This window comes from Lipotes vexillifer, unplaced genomic scaffold (assembly GCF_000442215.2).
Source record: "Lipotes vexillifer unplaced genomic scaffold, Lipotes_vexillifer_v1.1 scaffold998, whole genome shotgun sequence".
Classification (NCBI taxonomy): Eukaryota; Metazoa; Chordata; class Mammalia; order Artiodactyla; family Lipotidae; genus Lipotes; species Lipotes vexillifer.
In genome coordinates this window covers 133,995-150,321 of record NW_006781565.1, presented here as the reverse complement: position 1 = coordinate 150,321, position 16,327 = coordinate 133,995, and the positions used below count along the sequence as shown (strand labels likewise).

Sequence of the window (16,327 nt, the reverse complement as noted above, 5' to 3'; positions counted from 1 at the left end):
GCAAAAAAAAAAAAAAAAAAAAAAAAGCTGCCTGATTTTCACACAGCAGATATTACTAGGCATAATGTTTTTAGGAATAATAAGTTATGTGTTTTCTATGATTTGCTGCTTTAAAAGCCTGTAGCGTTTGGGAGAGAAGGTCAATAGTTGCTTTAGCTCTACCTAGTTTCACTATTTTATTTAAATATCTTGCAATGTCTAAGGAAGTGGGTATTGAAGATAAAAACTTCAAAGTTCATGAGCTGGTCACTTTCCCCAACATGTGGGGTTTAAGTTGCTATGGCCAAGTAGCCCAGGAAGATGCTGCTTTGGGGGTGGGCACATGTGGATGGGTTGGGGATAGGCAGAGGGGTTCCCCAAAGAGCCTTCTGACAGACTGACTTCTGCTCCTCCTTTTTCAGGATGTGAAGATAACCCTGGATGGCCTGTTTTGCCCTCCCTCCCTAGTTGGAGACTTGGATGAGGGGCTGACTAGGTCTGGCTAGGGCTTCTGGGGAATCATGTGGGTATTCCATGATGGGGCGTTGGAAAGGAGTAAACCAGTCTGGTTGCCCTTTTCTCTACCTGGTTAACTTCAATACACAGCCCTTTCCCAGCTAGAAAACAATTGAATATATAATAACGTGAGCCATCACTGTTATCTTATAGTATAGCGAAAGCTGTAACTTACTAAGTGAAAAGAAAGCAGAGAATGGGTTCCAGTGAAGGCAGGCAGTGAACTTTCTTTCTGAACATCTACCTCCGATATGGGAGAGAGAGCATTTCTTCAGGGCAGTGTGCAGGATTAGGGGTGTCTGTGATCAGGCAGTGTGGAGGATTAGGGGTGTCTGTGAAGGAGGGGACAGGACATCTCCCGCTATGGTGTGGTGGTTTGGGGTGTGATACTGCTATGTCAGTGAGGAAAGACCTGAGAGAAGGGTTCTACAGTTTTGCAGTGTCTCCCTTCCAGGAGCCTAGAGACTTATCTCTTAAGAATGAACAAAGTAAGAAGAAGTATAGATAAAGGCATAGCAGAACAGAACAGTAACAATCACTCTCGATTTAAAATGGTACCTTGTGTCATGAAAGACAAAAACCAACAACCTCTTCCAGATTAAAGGCAACTGAAGTAACATAACAACCAAACATAAGCCTGTGATCCAGGATTGGATCCTGGGCCAGGAAAAAAACAAATGTTTTCTCTTGCTATAAAGGATATTAGTGACAACTGGTCAATTTAAACGTGGAATTATATTAGTATTAATTTCCTGATTTTGATAAGCATACTATGATTATGTAAGAGAAAGTTCTTGTTTTTAGACAACTTCTGAAGTATATAGGAGCAAAGGGGAATTGGGTCTGCTACTTACTCTCAGACAGTTCAGGAAAAAATCTGTATATCTATCAAGAGAGTGTGTGATAAAGCAAAAAGAGTAAAATGTTAACATTTGGGGAATCTGGGTAAAGAGATCATGGAATTCTTTGCACTATTTTTTATAAGTCTGAAATTGTCTTAGGTGAAAAGTGAAAATATTTCAAAAAGGAATATTATTTTCAAAGCACTGTTATATGCTTTTCGTTATTTTTAAATCTAATAATGAGACCTCCTAAAGGTTAAATTTTTGAAAGGTTTAAATGTTAGGAAAAGATGTTTCTATTGTGCTGTGCTGCTCTTCAATAGTCCTCTGCTCTGGACCAGATCATTTGCCTTCGGTGTGAAACGTTTGTTCTGCCTTCAGACATCCAAAGAAGTTACATGCCAGTAAAACAGAGGGTGTCAAGTTACTCCACGGTTCTGTTCATCTGTCACTTTAGACTCTGAGTTAGAGAGTAAATATATGCTTCCATGTTAATCCCTTTCTGCCCCCTCCCCGCCAGAATGTTGCCTTATGGGGACATGGTCCACTCTAAGAGGTATACGGGAGAAATGAGATTTGGCCCCAGGTGGTCTAAATTTAAGTCCCAAGATCTAATGCTTATTAGTTATGTATCCGTGAGTAATTAATTTAATCTGTATGCTTGTCAGTTTCCCCAGGAAGCTAAAATAATACTTGTTCTATATCACTTTCTAGAACTGTTGAGAGATCCAAGTAAAAAGATGCATGAAATGCTTTGAAAAATGCTCCATAGACTTTGGTTGTTACTGTTTACAGAATTTTGTATAAAGCTGGGGGGTGCGGGGAGAGTGTATCTCCAAGGCCCTCTTTCTAATGCAATATGAGCCACCTTACGTCTTGTCTGTGACACAGACCTATGGGACAGTCTGACTCAGCATTTTCCAGTGCCTTGAGTTGATATTTACAAAAACAGCTACCATGCATTAATGGAGTACCCCCTATGTCTGGGTTCTTCACACCTTTCATCCTTACAAAAAGCCTGATTTTAGATACAGAAATTAAAGCTCAGAAAGACCACGTGACTTGATCTAGGTTGCAAAGCTACTAAGTGGCAGACTGTGGGCTTGAGCTCAAGTCTGTATGTAACTCATGGTCTGGGCTCCTTCTACCATGTGGCCTTGGGTCTCTGGTGGCCAGTGAATGAAAGCCAGTAGAAACTCTAGGAAATGAACTCAGAGATAGAGTAATTTTGCCTACTGGCCAGCCCAGAAGAACTGGGTTGTAACTCAGTGTGATATTGTCAACATTTCAAATTCTCCACCATCCAGACATCCACTCCAGGCAAATAAGACTTGGTTTGAGTTTTGGAACTCAAAGGGGTATTCCTCCTGGGGAATATACCCGTCTCTACAAAGCAGAAAGAGTTTGCCACTTTCTTACCCATGTTTCAAACATATCTTCTGGGCGCAAGCGACGTAGAGTGGGTCTGAAAAAAAAAAAAAAAAAAAAGATGAGCTTTCTTGAGTAGGGATTACCTTGGCTGACACCAAAGCCTCAGCACAGTGAAATGTAGAATGAGATGTTGGTCCATTTTCAAGAGTGTCTACGTACCTGTTTTCTCCCCTACGGAGACAGAGCAGATTGACCCTGTTGTGTCACACACAGAGCTGGGCCTAAAGCTCTCAGCCTTTTCATGGGCCCATTTGATCCAAGGATTATAAAATCTATTACAAATAATGGGTCAGAGGGCACGGAGTCAGCTCGCTCCCAGGCCAAGAAGCCATTTCCCTCCTCACATACAGCTGCCACTCCTGAGAACCCAGAGCAGGCCTAGAATGAGGAGACCCAGGAGAGAAAACAGCCCAGAACTACAGTTGTTTTATCACCAGGGTCATCCATCAAAAGCCCTTTAGGGATGTTCGGAGGAGCAGGTTGGATCTATCTTTTGCTCATGGTTTCATTTCTTTTTGACTGTTGACATATACTGTTAGACATGTTGATATTTGTTCCTCCAAGTGCTGCATCCCTGTAGGGACCAAGCTGACTGGGTGATGGAATCATGATGCTCCAGGTTCAATGAACCTATATGAGCATGTGGAGGGGAGGGTGGGTGGGTGAGAGGGTGAACCACCACCATATTCCATGTTCCAGTATTGTCCCTCCCTTAAGAGCTGGGGTCAGCAAACTACAGCTGGTGGGTCAAATCCAGCCAATGGCTCCTGTTTTTATAAATAAACTTCCTTTGGGACACAGCCACACCCATTTGTTTACATATGGCCTGTGACTGCTTGCACACTATGACGGCAGAATTGAGTATCTGCAACAGAGACCATGTGGCCCATAGAGCCTGAAATATTTCTTATCTGGCCCTTTGTAGAAAAAGCTTGCTGATCCATGCTAGAGCTGGTGGTATCAACTCTTCCTCTCCCAGAAGTTCTATGCATAAAATGTTCATCCTTGACTAAGTTACTCAACTACCCTGAGCCCAATTCCTTGATCTGTAAAATTAGGATGATAATAATTACCCCATAATGTTGAAGAGTAGGTAATATAGTTTCCAAAAGCACCTAACATAGTACTTTAGGAGGCTGTCACTAAAGCACTATCATTATCGTTGTAGAATTTACTTACATCCTACGGTATGAGGTGATTTCCTCACTGCAGGGAGGTGGTCTAACCTTGTTTGCAAGTGTAGACCCATATTCAGAAAACATAGCAACGTCCCTGCCACTGATCAATGACCAACAAAGCCACACTACTGAGTTCAGTTCTGCTCGGTTACTAACTCCAGGTTGTTGCCCTTGGGGGTCTGAAATGGTAGGACTGAGAGGCTTTTCTCCATCTCCCAGGCCCTGGATCCCCCCTGCCCCCACCCCTGCATGCCATCTGGGACACCTCTGGTGCTCCTTCACAAACTCCACAAGCTCCTCTTCTGTGTAGGGTTTGTCAGGGATGGCAATGGGCTCGTCCATAAATGGCTCATAGAAGTCAACCTCATTCATCTTCAAGGACAATTTCTTTGCAACCTGTAACAGTTAGAAGTAAGACAATAGTTTCCTTGAACACTAGTCTAGAGTAGCAATAGGTTGTCCAGCTACAGGTGTGTGTGTTCTCTGAAAAAGACATGAAAGTGTATGCATGGTTTTTACTTAAACATTGGAATGATAGGAGCTCATCACCTAACTCGTCGGTCCACCTGGCTGGACCGATCTACTTTTGTGATCAAAGGACAGATAGAAAAAAACTTCTCTGGCAAATGAGATCCAATCAGGGCCAGAGAGCAGTCAGAATGAAAGGTGGGAAATTTAATTCCACCATCACCATCACTCTACTGTATTTGCCAGGGGCTGGAGGAGGAAGCAAATGTCAACAGATCATGTTCAGTGTCCTGGGATGTATGGATTTGATTGAATCAGTTTTGATAGAACAGGCAATTGACAGAAACCATTTAAAGCATACAGGTACTCAGAATCAGGGGCCAACCCAGGAATCTGTCCTCTGTCAGCTCATAAACCCTAACTGCTATTTTGGTTGAAGCATTGGCCCAAGGGTTGTCTCTCAGTCCCGGGCTTGTTTTACGGTTTCTCAGGCTCTGGGAACTGCCTGGTTAGTTACCTGTCAGAAGGTGACCCACCATCCTGGTTTGTCCAGAGTGGAGGGGTTTCCCGGGATTCAGACTTTCAGTGCTAACCCTGGGATAGTACCCAGCAAGCTGGGATGAGTTGCTCACGCTGTACCAAATAAAAAGCATGGGGAGCCAGCCCATAGCCTGGGAGCCATCTGCGCTCTTCATTAACGTGGCCACGCGGTCTGGTCAGGGCAGAATGGTTGCTGTGTTCGCCTGCAGAGCTGCTGAACTCTCATCTCCTTTTGTGAAATGATTTGAGAGGCCTGGAATGTGCAACGCTCTGTAGAAAACCAAATGCCATTCTTTTCTAGTTCAAAGCTGTGGTCCAAGAAAAAACAGGGATGAACAGTGGTTCCCTTGAAAATAAAGAGGAATTGCCGAAGAGCTGATGCCCTGTGGTGGTAACCAACAGTGTGGAGGCCCAGGGCAGCCGTGACTAATTGGTGACGGGGAGGAACTGTATTACACAAGGAGGTCCATTCTGAGCACACACTGGTATCCCTATGGCTTTTGTCGTCAATTGCTATTCATCCAGGTCACTATATTCCAAAAGACATTTCTTAAGGACTTAAGGGAAAGAAATACCAACATCCTACTCAGAGCTAACGAAAACATGCTGTGTTAAGAGCCGCAGTCAAAGAGATTTAATGGTCATGCTGATTTGGTTTTAAAGGACAAGAAGGTGTGGGGTTTTTTTCTTACTTTCTTCCCTCTTCAGTGGGGTGGGGGTGAGGAGTGTGGTTGGAGGAAGGGAGGAAAGAACAACTCTACAACCACTGTTTGGGTTTACACACAGATCTTCACAAAGCTGGGCCCATCATGGAATGGGCTTGAAAATGACATTGGATTCTGGTTTTCTGAGTTCACTTACTACGTATTTTAGGAACCAGGAAACTGTGTCTGTATGAAGTAGGAAGTGAGCAGATGAGCAAAAACTAATAATAGCAAACATATGGAGTGCTTACTATGTGCCAGGCACTGCTGCAAAGTGTTTTCAGTTGATTACTTTATGAACCCCCCTTTGACCGTATGAGGTAAGAACTATTATTATACTTATTTTACAAATGACAGACCTGAGGCACAATTTGAGTATGCAATTTGTCAAGCAGAGTGTTCTCAACTAACAATTTGCCTCCGTTCCAACTTTCCTTTCATCTGAAAATTACCTTCTCCTTGACACTGTACAGAAAGGAATTTATGTCCCTTTAAGTATTGCCTTGACACTGTGCATGTCACAGTGAGAGGTTTCCTTCTACCTCTTGTAACATGCTCTCATCAGTTCATCCCTAGCACAGTCTGCTAGAATGAAGGCTTCCTGAAGGTGAAAAGGAGCTCATCAGACCCTCCATTGAGGTAAGCAGTGGAGATGCACCTATGCACGTGAGTGTGCGTGTGTATATGTGTGTGTATGTTAGGGTCTGTAGTGTTAAGACCATGAATGTCAAGTTGGATTATGATGTTCGTAAGTTTAAGTCTTTGGAACCCTGAGCAAAATTTTCCAGAGACCTGTTCACTATATCCCATCACTACCATAGATTTCCTCCTTTTGAATCTCAGAGAATTCCATTCTTTTAATTATATCTTGGATCGTAAAGACTGAAGGAGATTTGATTGATTGAGGCATTGATTCTTTCATTCCCTCAATAAATATTTAGTGGGGTCTACTATATCCAAGGTTCTGTTCTGGGAGGAGACCTGTTTCATGGATGGTAAGAATGGATTTTACTATTAAAAACTCAAGAGGTCCATATAAAGAATTCTTTTGTACTTAAAAAAAAAAATAGTTGGAATGGAGTATGCCAAAGACAAGAAAGTTACAAAGTACAATTTTTTTGACATTTGCATGTGTATGAATTTTGATAACAGATGTTTTTCTACAAGTTAGCAAGCGATTTTGGTTGTTACAGATGAAAACAACTCAATGAATTTAGGTCTTCTCAACATCTGTCTTGCCCATCAACTTTGTTGAGAGAATCACAGCTTCTTTTGGACGAATACGGTTCAAAAAATGATTTTGCTTCTCAGTGTTCACTCCGAGAAAAGAACAGGCCAGTGGGAGATAGCATGAGATGATTAGAACTGACGTTTTCCAGGCTGTGAGGTGCCATAGAGTGGACACCATCCTTAGCCCTCTGACTCTTGCTCCATTTGCTTCAGGGAGGTTAGGACCTTGGGTGGCTTGATGTAGGATCAAGATCCATAGATCAGTGCTGGTCCCAAACCTGTGTGCCAGGTAAAATCTCTCAGGGAGCTTTTAGAAAAATGCATATTTCTGGGCCTGGTCGCAATGCTAGAAAAATCCAAATTTCCAAGATGGGACTCAAGAATCCTTGCTTTTAAAAGCTCCTTGGGGCATACCAATATGGACAGTGGTTGGAAACTACTAAACTCCCACATCTACATCAGCGGCCCTGATATCTCATCCTCTTTACAGTTCTCCAACTCATATAATACATTTAATATAATATATTTATATACCCACCAATCCCATATACTAAACTCTAAATTCTACAAGGATAGGAATCTGTTTTGCTCAACATTGTGTCCCTGGCATCTGGAAGAGTGCCTGGCACATAACAGGCACTCAATAAACGCTTGCTAAGTGAGTGAATGAATCAATAAATGAAAGATCCTTCCAGTTGAATGTCTTCCCAGCTTGTAGAGATTAGAGATCCTCACCCCATCTTATGTTCCTATGTATAGATTCTTCTTCCTAGATTTCCTAATGTTTTCAGTAGCTTTACAATCTTTGCTGTCTTGAAGCAGAGACTTGCGATCTTAAGTTATTTGTGTCTTCTCTCGTCTTTCTCTCCTTCATGTCAACAGTGGCCAGGTCCTCTAGTCATCTCAACCTCTGCCCGTTAGTTTTTCATCTTTGGGACTGTATTAGGGCTTCCCGGGGCCCTTGCCTCTCCTGACTTCAAACGTCCATAAAGCACCTCCCCTTCCCCAGGTCCCTCTGGGACTCCCTAGGATGTGTCTCACAACCAGGTCCTTCCACCCACCTCTTCTGCTCTAGCACCCCCTGCTGGACACCACTGAGGCTTGGACTGGGGGCAGCCATGCCTTGTGGACCCCACCGCTTCCCCCACTCCGCAACTGATGAGTGCAAGTTCTCAAGTCCCAGATGGCATGATCCTGTCCGCTCGGTGAAACAGCTCTTCCTTCTGTGTTCTCTATAGAGGTAGAGAGTGCATCTCTCTCTTTATAAATGTTATAAAATCCCACAAGGCTATATGAACAAGGGCACTTATGACTCAGTGTCTTACAGAGTCTTTAGTGAAGAACCTTCTGAGTGTTTAATTATAGCCTGACCTCACCTTCTCCATGGTCCACAGATACGAAGCCATATGGTTGGGCTGGGAGGCACACTTAAAAGGAGACACCACCCTGAACTCAGCATTGGACCACGCTTCTAAGGACTGAGGCTTTCTTGCTTGGCCTGGCTTGCCTGCCTGACTCTCTCTTTGCTCAGATGAGCTCTTACCCAGGGGCCACCTTCCTCACTCCTGGCCCATCGTAACCAAACGCCAGCGATGAATTTACTTTAGGCTTCCCTGGACCTCCCCTCCTCTACTAATATCCCCTCCCAACCTCCATCCTCCTGGGCTTAGATGACTGCCTCTTCTTAACAATAGTACTGGCTAACATTTACTGAATGCTTCCTGTGTGCCAGGCGGCCGCTAATCATTTGACATGTCGTGTTTCTTTCTCTGGGGTACAGTAGTACAGAGCAGTTGACTTTGAAGTCAGGCTGACCTACTCACTGTGTGACCCTGAGCAAATCACAAATCACTTCATCTCTTGGTGCCTTGGTTTCAGCTTCCGTAGACTGAGAATCCTAATCCCCCTTATACAGGGGTGTTGAGAGGATTAAATGAGAAAACCTATGTAAAGCTCTCAGCACACAGCCTGACACATAAAAAGTACTTAATAAATGATAGTTATTATTCCCTTTGATATTCTTGTTCAAGCTCTCTCCCAACTCTAATCCAAACAATTAGGGTAAACTTTTTTCAAGTTTAGATTACATTATTTATATTATAGAGCTCTCTTCTGGATTATAGGCTTGTAGACTGGGGTCAGGTCCATAGAAGTGGTTATGTCTATATATTTAATGCAATCTCTTTTCACCATACTCCTTCCCTGCTCCAGCACCTACAGGCTTCCTCTTGTTTTTCACAGAAAACTTGAAGTCCTCAAAGTAGCAAGGCCCATGAGCACTGTTCATCAATGCCTTACTCCTCAGTAGGAGTAACTTTTGCCTTTTTTACTTTCAACTTTTACCACTTGGATTTGATCAGGACTTAGTGTGTCCTAGATTTATTTGTTCTAGTAAACGTTGTGATTTAGGGCTTTAGTTGGGGTACGTATGTGTAGGAGGGCGTGGATGTAAGTTTGAACGTATGTGTACTGGGAGTGTTATACGTGTGTGGGTGTGAGTGTGAGGAGGTATGTGTTATGCTTGTATGTTGTGTGAGTGTGTGTACTGTGTGTGGTTATATGGGTGTTGTGTATGTGTGTTCTGTGTGTGTTGTGTGGATGTGAGTATGAATGTGGGTGTGTGGGTGTGCACCCTGAATCTCAAGGGCAGATACAGAGTCTTCTACTCAGTGGTGTGGTACGGAAGAAATGGCATGAGTTTTAGGTAAAGATTGTCCTAAATTGTGATCTCAGCCCTACTACTCATTCGCTGGAGAACTTGGATACTACTTAACCTTTCTAAATCTTTTTTCTCATCTGAGAAACAGGGTATTTTACTTTTCAGAGTTGTTTTGGAGTTGTTTAAAGGATTAGAAATAGTATAGATGCAATATATCAAATGGTGCCCAACACAGAGAAAATACTCAATAAGTAGCCATTTTGGTAGTAACTGGAACCGGAGTGGAGTACTCCAACCTTAGTAGACCCCAAAGAAATTACCCATTGATTCAAGATCCCTCTATCTCTGCTGTTCTTTGGCTTAAAAAAGAACTTGCCACATCCAGAAAATAAGGATCCACTGAATTACAGACAAGTACATCAATAGCTTCTCCTGAGGATGAAAGTAACTTTCTGAAGCACCAGGGCTTCGGATGGTCAGCGCTCCTCTCCACTTCATCCCCCATCCTGACCCAGTAGAGGGGGAAGTATGCAACCCCAGGAAGGCAGAGGATGGCCCTAAACAAAAAGGAAGCAGTGACCAGTGTCCTGGCACACTCTAGGCTCACACACTTCCCATTCTTAGTGTTGAAGGTGATAAAGAGTGGTTCACCTCTCTTTATTGGATGCTTTCAGAAATACCCTTATATAGCTTCTGAATTAATCATCCTCATACTCATCTCTTATTCACTGACATATTTACTGCCATATTTCTAACGCTTCTGGAGAAAGTGTTAATGGATAGAGGATGGTTAATGTGGCCAAAAGAAAAGCAGTGGGAAGTTCAATCTTTAAAGCGGTTAAAGTGGGGTTTCATAGGTACTTACCCCTTTGTCGAAAGTAGCAAAAAATTTGATGTACGGCTGGAAATGTTCAGCTGCCTCTTCAAAAGCCTTGTAATCTAAGAGGAGGAAGATGAAAGGGAGAGACATTTTCAAGATACACACTGCATCAGAAATTTCTCTTTTTAAATAACGTAGAGAAAGTGGGAAACCAATTAATTCTGATTGGATAGTAATTTAGTAGCCATTATTTAGATAGATAATTATTTGACGCTATTTTAAACCCCAAGGAATTTGGACTGACTGGCATTCTATCACCCAAAAGAGGAACTCTTTTTCACACTTTTCTGTGTTTTAGGAAATTGGGTGACAGAAAGGAGAAAACAGAGGAAACCAAGAGAGGACGAGGGAGAGAAAAACCAAAAGAAATTTTTTCAATCAAACTCACTGCTAGTTACGTGTGCCCTCTAAAGAGTACTGCTGTATAAGTGAGCACTGAGTAAGAAGAAAACCCACTTAGTATGCAAAGCAACTCAATCAAAAATGACATCACAGAAGAATTTTAAGCTTCTTAACAGGAGTACTTCTTTGGGTAACTCCTAGTTTTTCTTTCCCTCTTTTTAAGTTTTCTTTTTTCATTCTGATCTCCTGAGAGATGACTTAAAATTAACCAAGCCCAGGGACTTCCATGGTGGTCCAGTGGTAAAGACTCCACCTCGCAATGTAGGGGACATGGGTTCAATCCCTGGTCAGGGGACTAAGATCCCACATGACGCGGGGCAACTAAGCTCGCTCGCCACAACTACTGAGCTCGCACACCTCAGCTAAAGACCTCATGCCCCAAACTACAGATCCCACGTGCTCTGGAGCCCACACACCGCAACTACAGAGCCCACACGCCCTGGAGCCTGCGTGCCACAAGTAGAGAAGAGAAAACCTGCATGCCACAGCTAGAAAGAAGCCCGTGCAACACAACGAAGAGCCCGAGTGCCACAACAAAGATCCCGCGTGCTGCAACTAAGATACGATGCAGACAAAAAAAAAAAAAAAAAAAATTAACCAAGCCCTTGCTTGATTCTGGCCCCAAACTTGAATCTAAACTGGTCAAGATAAGCATGAGACCACATGAGTGTGGCCATGCTGTGCCTCACTACACCTAGATAGTTATTGTTTGGTAAAGACATTCGTATTCCTGATATGTGAGGGTGATGGTGATGGTGTTGGTGTTGGTGGTTGTTCTGCATAACGTCTATAATCCTGAGAGTCAATGATCCTATGATTCATTCTTAACAAGATTACCTTTTTTTCCATTTCATGGACTTTCATATCTCTTAATCATCAGAGGCATAAACTTTAGCTAGAATCCCAGGAGCAGGCAGAATTTTCTAATATTCAATGAAAAACATTTCAAGAATCATGCTGACTCAGGGGACACCAAGACGAGTAAGACAAGGACACTGATCTCAAAGGCTCACAGCCAAGGAGGGTTATGGGCGCTTAAAGAACCACAATGCAAGTGATAGCTGCTAGAATAGAGGAAAGCATAATAAACACAGGCGAGACAGGGGTTGAAAAATTTACAAGAACAGCTGTACAAGCTGATACACGTTTACACAAACTCATTCCTCATAAAAGTAGCTGGGTCGTCAGAAAATATATCATAAAACCTGAGAGTTGGGATAGAGCATTAGGTGGAGGGGAAGGAGGTGGGTGAGAGATGTGGAGAATGAATAGAGAGAAAGTGGGAGAGTATAGAAAGTGGAGTGGTTATAGCCGTACCTGTTATTTACGTCTCTCTAAGGCAGCAGTGGGCTCCATGAGAATCCTCTGTCCCCTCTTCCCAGACCCCCTCTTCCGGGTGAACCTCTCCCCACCTCCATGAACCCCTATCGTCATAGAAAGAATGGCCCTGGGCTTCCCTGGTGGCGCAGCGGTCGAGAGTCCGCCTGCCGATGCAGGGGACACGGGTTCGTGCCCCGGTCCGGGAAGATCCCACGTGCCGCGGAGCGGCTGGCCCCGTGAGCCGCGGCCGCTGAGCCTGCGCGTCCGGAGCCTGTGCTCCGCAACGGGAGAGGCCACAGCGGTGAGAGGCCCGCGTACCGCAAAAAAAAAAAAAAAGAATGGCCCTGATCTGTGTCCGGAGATCTCTCTTCCTCACGTGAGGAGCCGATCTACATCCCTTTTAAGATGAAGAAGCGTAGAGAAAGGTAATTCGCCAAGTTGGTGCTTTCAAACTGTGGTTGAGCCTTTAGCCTCGTGCCCAAACAACAGCTGTCTTCTAGGAAACCCTGTCTAGTCTTCTGCTCTATTTGATCTCATGTGATTCCCTAGATTTTTCCTGCCCTCGCATCCTATTTTTGTTTGTTTGTTAGTTTGCTTTTTGTTTTTGTTTTGTTTTGATTAATTTTTATTGGAGTATAGTTGCTTTACAATGTTGTGTTAGTTTCTGCTGTCCAGCGAAGTGAATCAGCTATACCTATACATGTATCCCCTCTTTTTTGGATTTCCTTCCCATTTAGGTCACTACAGAGCTTTGAATAGAGTGCCCTGTGCCATAGAGTAGGTTCTCGGCAGTTATCTATTTTATACATAGTAGTGTAAATATGTCAGTCTCAATCTCCCAATTCGTCCCACCACCCCACTTCCCTCCTGGTATTCACACGTCCATTCTCTACATCTGTGTCTCTATTTCTGATTTGCAAATAAGTTCATCTGTATCATTTTTCTAGATTTCACATATAAGCGATATTATACGATATTTCCTCTTTGCCCTCTGGAATGGGCTCCTGAACATCCAGCCTTCAACCTCCAGACGTGTCTTAGCATTTTCTCACCTTTCTGGCCCATCCCTCCAGGTTTTCCTTACTGGGTATCGACCCTTTAGCTCCACATTTCCCCCAGTTTGGCATTCTTAACCATCAGCTGAGTTCCCCTAGGAAGTTCTTGTCACGCTCGCTCAACGCTAGCACCCATAGCTACATGCTCAAGCTGGAGATGGACTTTCATGCCCAACCTCCCTGGAAGGTGTAGCCTCCCAGTTCTTCCAGGTCCTTTCTAATCTGGTACCAAATCTCTTAGGCATCCTTTTCTGCTAAGACTATTCCAGTCTACTTATGTTTTAAATCCTTCCAGTTTCTCCACTGTCTCTCCATCGTTCTTGCTCTGTAGAAAAGCTTGGGACCATCTGCAAAGCCAATGCCTTCTGTGCCATTAAACTTTCCTGACCAATCACCCTCAAACTACAGCAGAAATATAGGACTCTCAACAACTGCTTCCCTGGGTGCCTTATCCACTCCTAGCTTCCCCACCCGCTGACCTTGGCCTCTTCTGAAAGGCAAGAAGAAACAGACAGAGAGACGGGGATGCCTAGTAGAACATCCTGATGCTTTCAGCCAGTGTGTGATGGCCACGGGTATGTTACAAGGAGCTTGATAGACATAAATTTTTTTGGTGGTAGATCTTTCTAGATGTTTCCTACAGCCATTCAGATTTTACGGTAGTTAATATTATATTTGAAAACAATGGCTCCCTCTATAAATGTTCTGTTTCAATAACAATTATTTTGTGCCTAAGACTAGCGAGCATCACAGCTAGAGAGAGGCTGCTCCCCTGTCTTCCCCACTGGATCTTCTCGGTGTGATTGTTACTTTAGTCCAAGTTTGTTTATCATCAGTGAAGTTTTTTGGTTTGTGAGACTCTAAAATATTTCGGTTTTTTCTTTTGATTTAATTTACTGTAATGTTCATATTTTTCTACTAACACCAATGGAATGCATGATTGCTATCTGTTTATTAGGTTAGTAATCATCGTAATCAGTAATCTGGCACTAGGTATTCCTAAAGAGGACAAAACTGATTTTCTTAATTTTCTGAATTATTCAATTTATCCCTTCCTTCCTACCATCCTTTCTTCCTACCGTCCTTCTTTCTTTTTTCTAATGCCTGTAAATATTAACAATTAGCCAATCTAATTCTAGATGCAATTTTCATAATGTATTATTGTTTGTCTTTGTAAATTAAAAATATTTCTTTCAAGGGCTTCCCTGGTGGCGCAGTGGTTGAGAGTCCACCTGCCGATGCAGGGGACATGGGTTCGTGCCACGGTCCGGGAGGATCCCACATGCCGCGGAGCGGCTGAGCCCGTGAGCCATGGCCGCTGAGCCTGCGTGTCCGGAGCCTGTGCTCCGCAACAGGAGAGGCCACAACAGTGAGAGGCCTGCGTACCGCCAAAAAAAAAAAAAAAAAAAAGAGTTCGGTTGGATTTGAAATCTATTTAAATGATCATAAGAAATATTAACAGTACATTTGTCATTGAAAGTAATAGCTGTTAGATGGAAAGAATGCTCACATTCCTGAAGGACAATTTAGAGATTAGGTTATCTAAATTCTGTTCAATGGCAAGAAAAGATGGTTCATCAATCAAAGAAAAAGCAGTGAATGTTGTCCTGTCATTTGCCACCATCCACACGTGCCAGCAAAGTCTCTGGTCAAGGATGACTATGCAGAATTCAAAGAGATCATTTAAAACCTTGATCAGGAACTGTATGTTGCTATTTCAAGCATAAAACCTAATACCAAAAGCTATATTCTTAGAAACAAGCACAAGATTTCCATTTAAAATCTAAAAATATTTTACTTGGTAGTTTTATACAATGTAATATTTGATATCTTTCCTATTATTTTGTATATTATTATATTAAGAAGGTAAATTTTTTTTTTTTTTTGCTAAGCCCAAGTAAATCTCTTCCAGTTTACCACTATGTGCCTTATAAACATGATCACATTTCATGTGTGCCATGACCTGACAAAGCTGTGAAGTCTTGAAAGTGCAGCCCAGTGGTTCAGTGTATGAGCCTTAAAGTCAGATGTCTGGGGTGTAAACCTTGGTTCTACCATTTATTTGCTAGCTGTGTGATACTGGGTGAGTTCACTCAACCTTTCTGTTCCTTCATTTCCTCATCATTAAAATGCTGATAATGATGGTAACTGCCTTACAGGCTAGTTGTGAGAATGAAACTAAGGCGTCTACAGAAAGCTCCTTGCATGGGCCCTGGCATAGGATATATGTTAGTTAAATGGAGCTATTATTGTTATTCATTTAGGGTGGGGGAAGGTATAAACTGGAAGATGTGTTTTGTTTTGTTTTTTGCCACACCGTGCGGCCTGTGGGATCTTAGTTCCCCCACCAGGGATCGAATCCTGGCCCTCGGCAGTGAGAGCGCAGAGCTCTAATCACTGAACCACCAGGGAGTTCCCTGGAAGATGTGTTTCTTATCCCAATCTTGGCCTCGTCTACCTCCCTATATGCTATCCTGACCTTAATGGAGGAAGAGAGAGAAACAGAAGAATGGAAGTGGATAGGAACAATTGAGGGGGTCGGGGAAGGCAGAAAAGGATTAAGGGAAATAGAAGGAAGTGAAATAAAGAGGAGAAAGTAGAAGGGGTCAGGAGAAGCACCCCGGAGTAGTCAGCATCTATATAGGAATGTGAAAATTGAAATAAAGTCACCTAAAAAACTTGGTTGAGACTCCCTGGCTAGGCTCCTTCCCACAAACACACCCTTAAGGAGGGTGAATAGAGGAGGCTTTTATGTAGTAAATGAGAAGACAGTTGGGTCATGAGAGAGACAAAATAGGTGGGTTGTTGATGAGACGACTAAGGATGCCAGTTGGCCGATGGGGTACAGAAACGGCTTTACAAATAATTTCAAAATATTTTGAAGTTTCCAGAAATAGTCACGAGCAGCCCTTATTTGCACCTCCCACACGTACGAATGCTACCAGATTCTCTTTCATAGTTATGCCCACTCCTTCTAACACTGTCTCTGTCTCCAAGGCTCAGACACCAGAAAAAGCCTTAAGTCATATAGGGCCCTTGTTGCCAAAGCGGTTTAAAAAAGTGTCCTCAAGTAGTTGGCCTTCCTGGTTCCTTCTCTTCCTGACTCTTCCTGACTCCCACTCG

The 16,327-nt window shown here is 43.1% G+C and overlaps 1 protein-coding gene across 1 annotated transcript in view; it reads right to left on the bottom strand.

Annotated features, from left to right (window-relative positions):
- CASQ2 (calsequestrin 2) overlaps nucleotides 1–16,327 on the bottom strand; it is a 71,956-nt gene that overhangs the window by 18,933 nt on the left and 36,696 nt on the right. The window contains exons 5-7 of the mRNA XM_007454782.1: nucleotides 10,413–10,486; nucleotides 4,212–4,342; nucleotides 2,757–2,802 (exon numbers count right to left, since the gene is read on the bottom strand). Coding sequence (XP_007454844.1) covers nucleotides 2,757–2,802; nucleotides 4,212–4,342; nucleotides 10,413–10,486 — 251 coding nt within the window. The remainder of the gene's footprint in view (nucleotides 1–2,756; nucleotides 2,803–4,211; nucleotides 4,343–10,412; nucleotides 10,487–16,327) is intronic.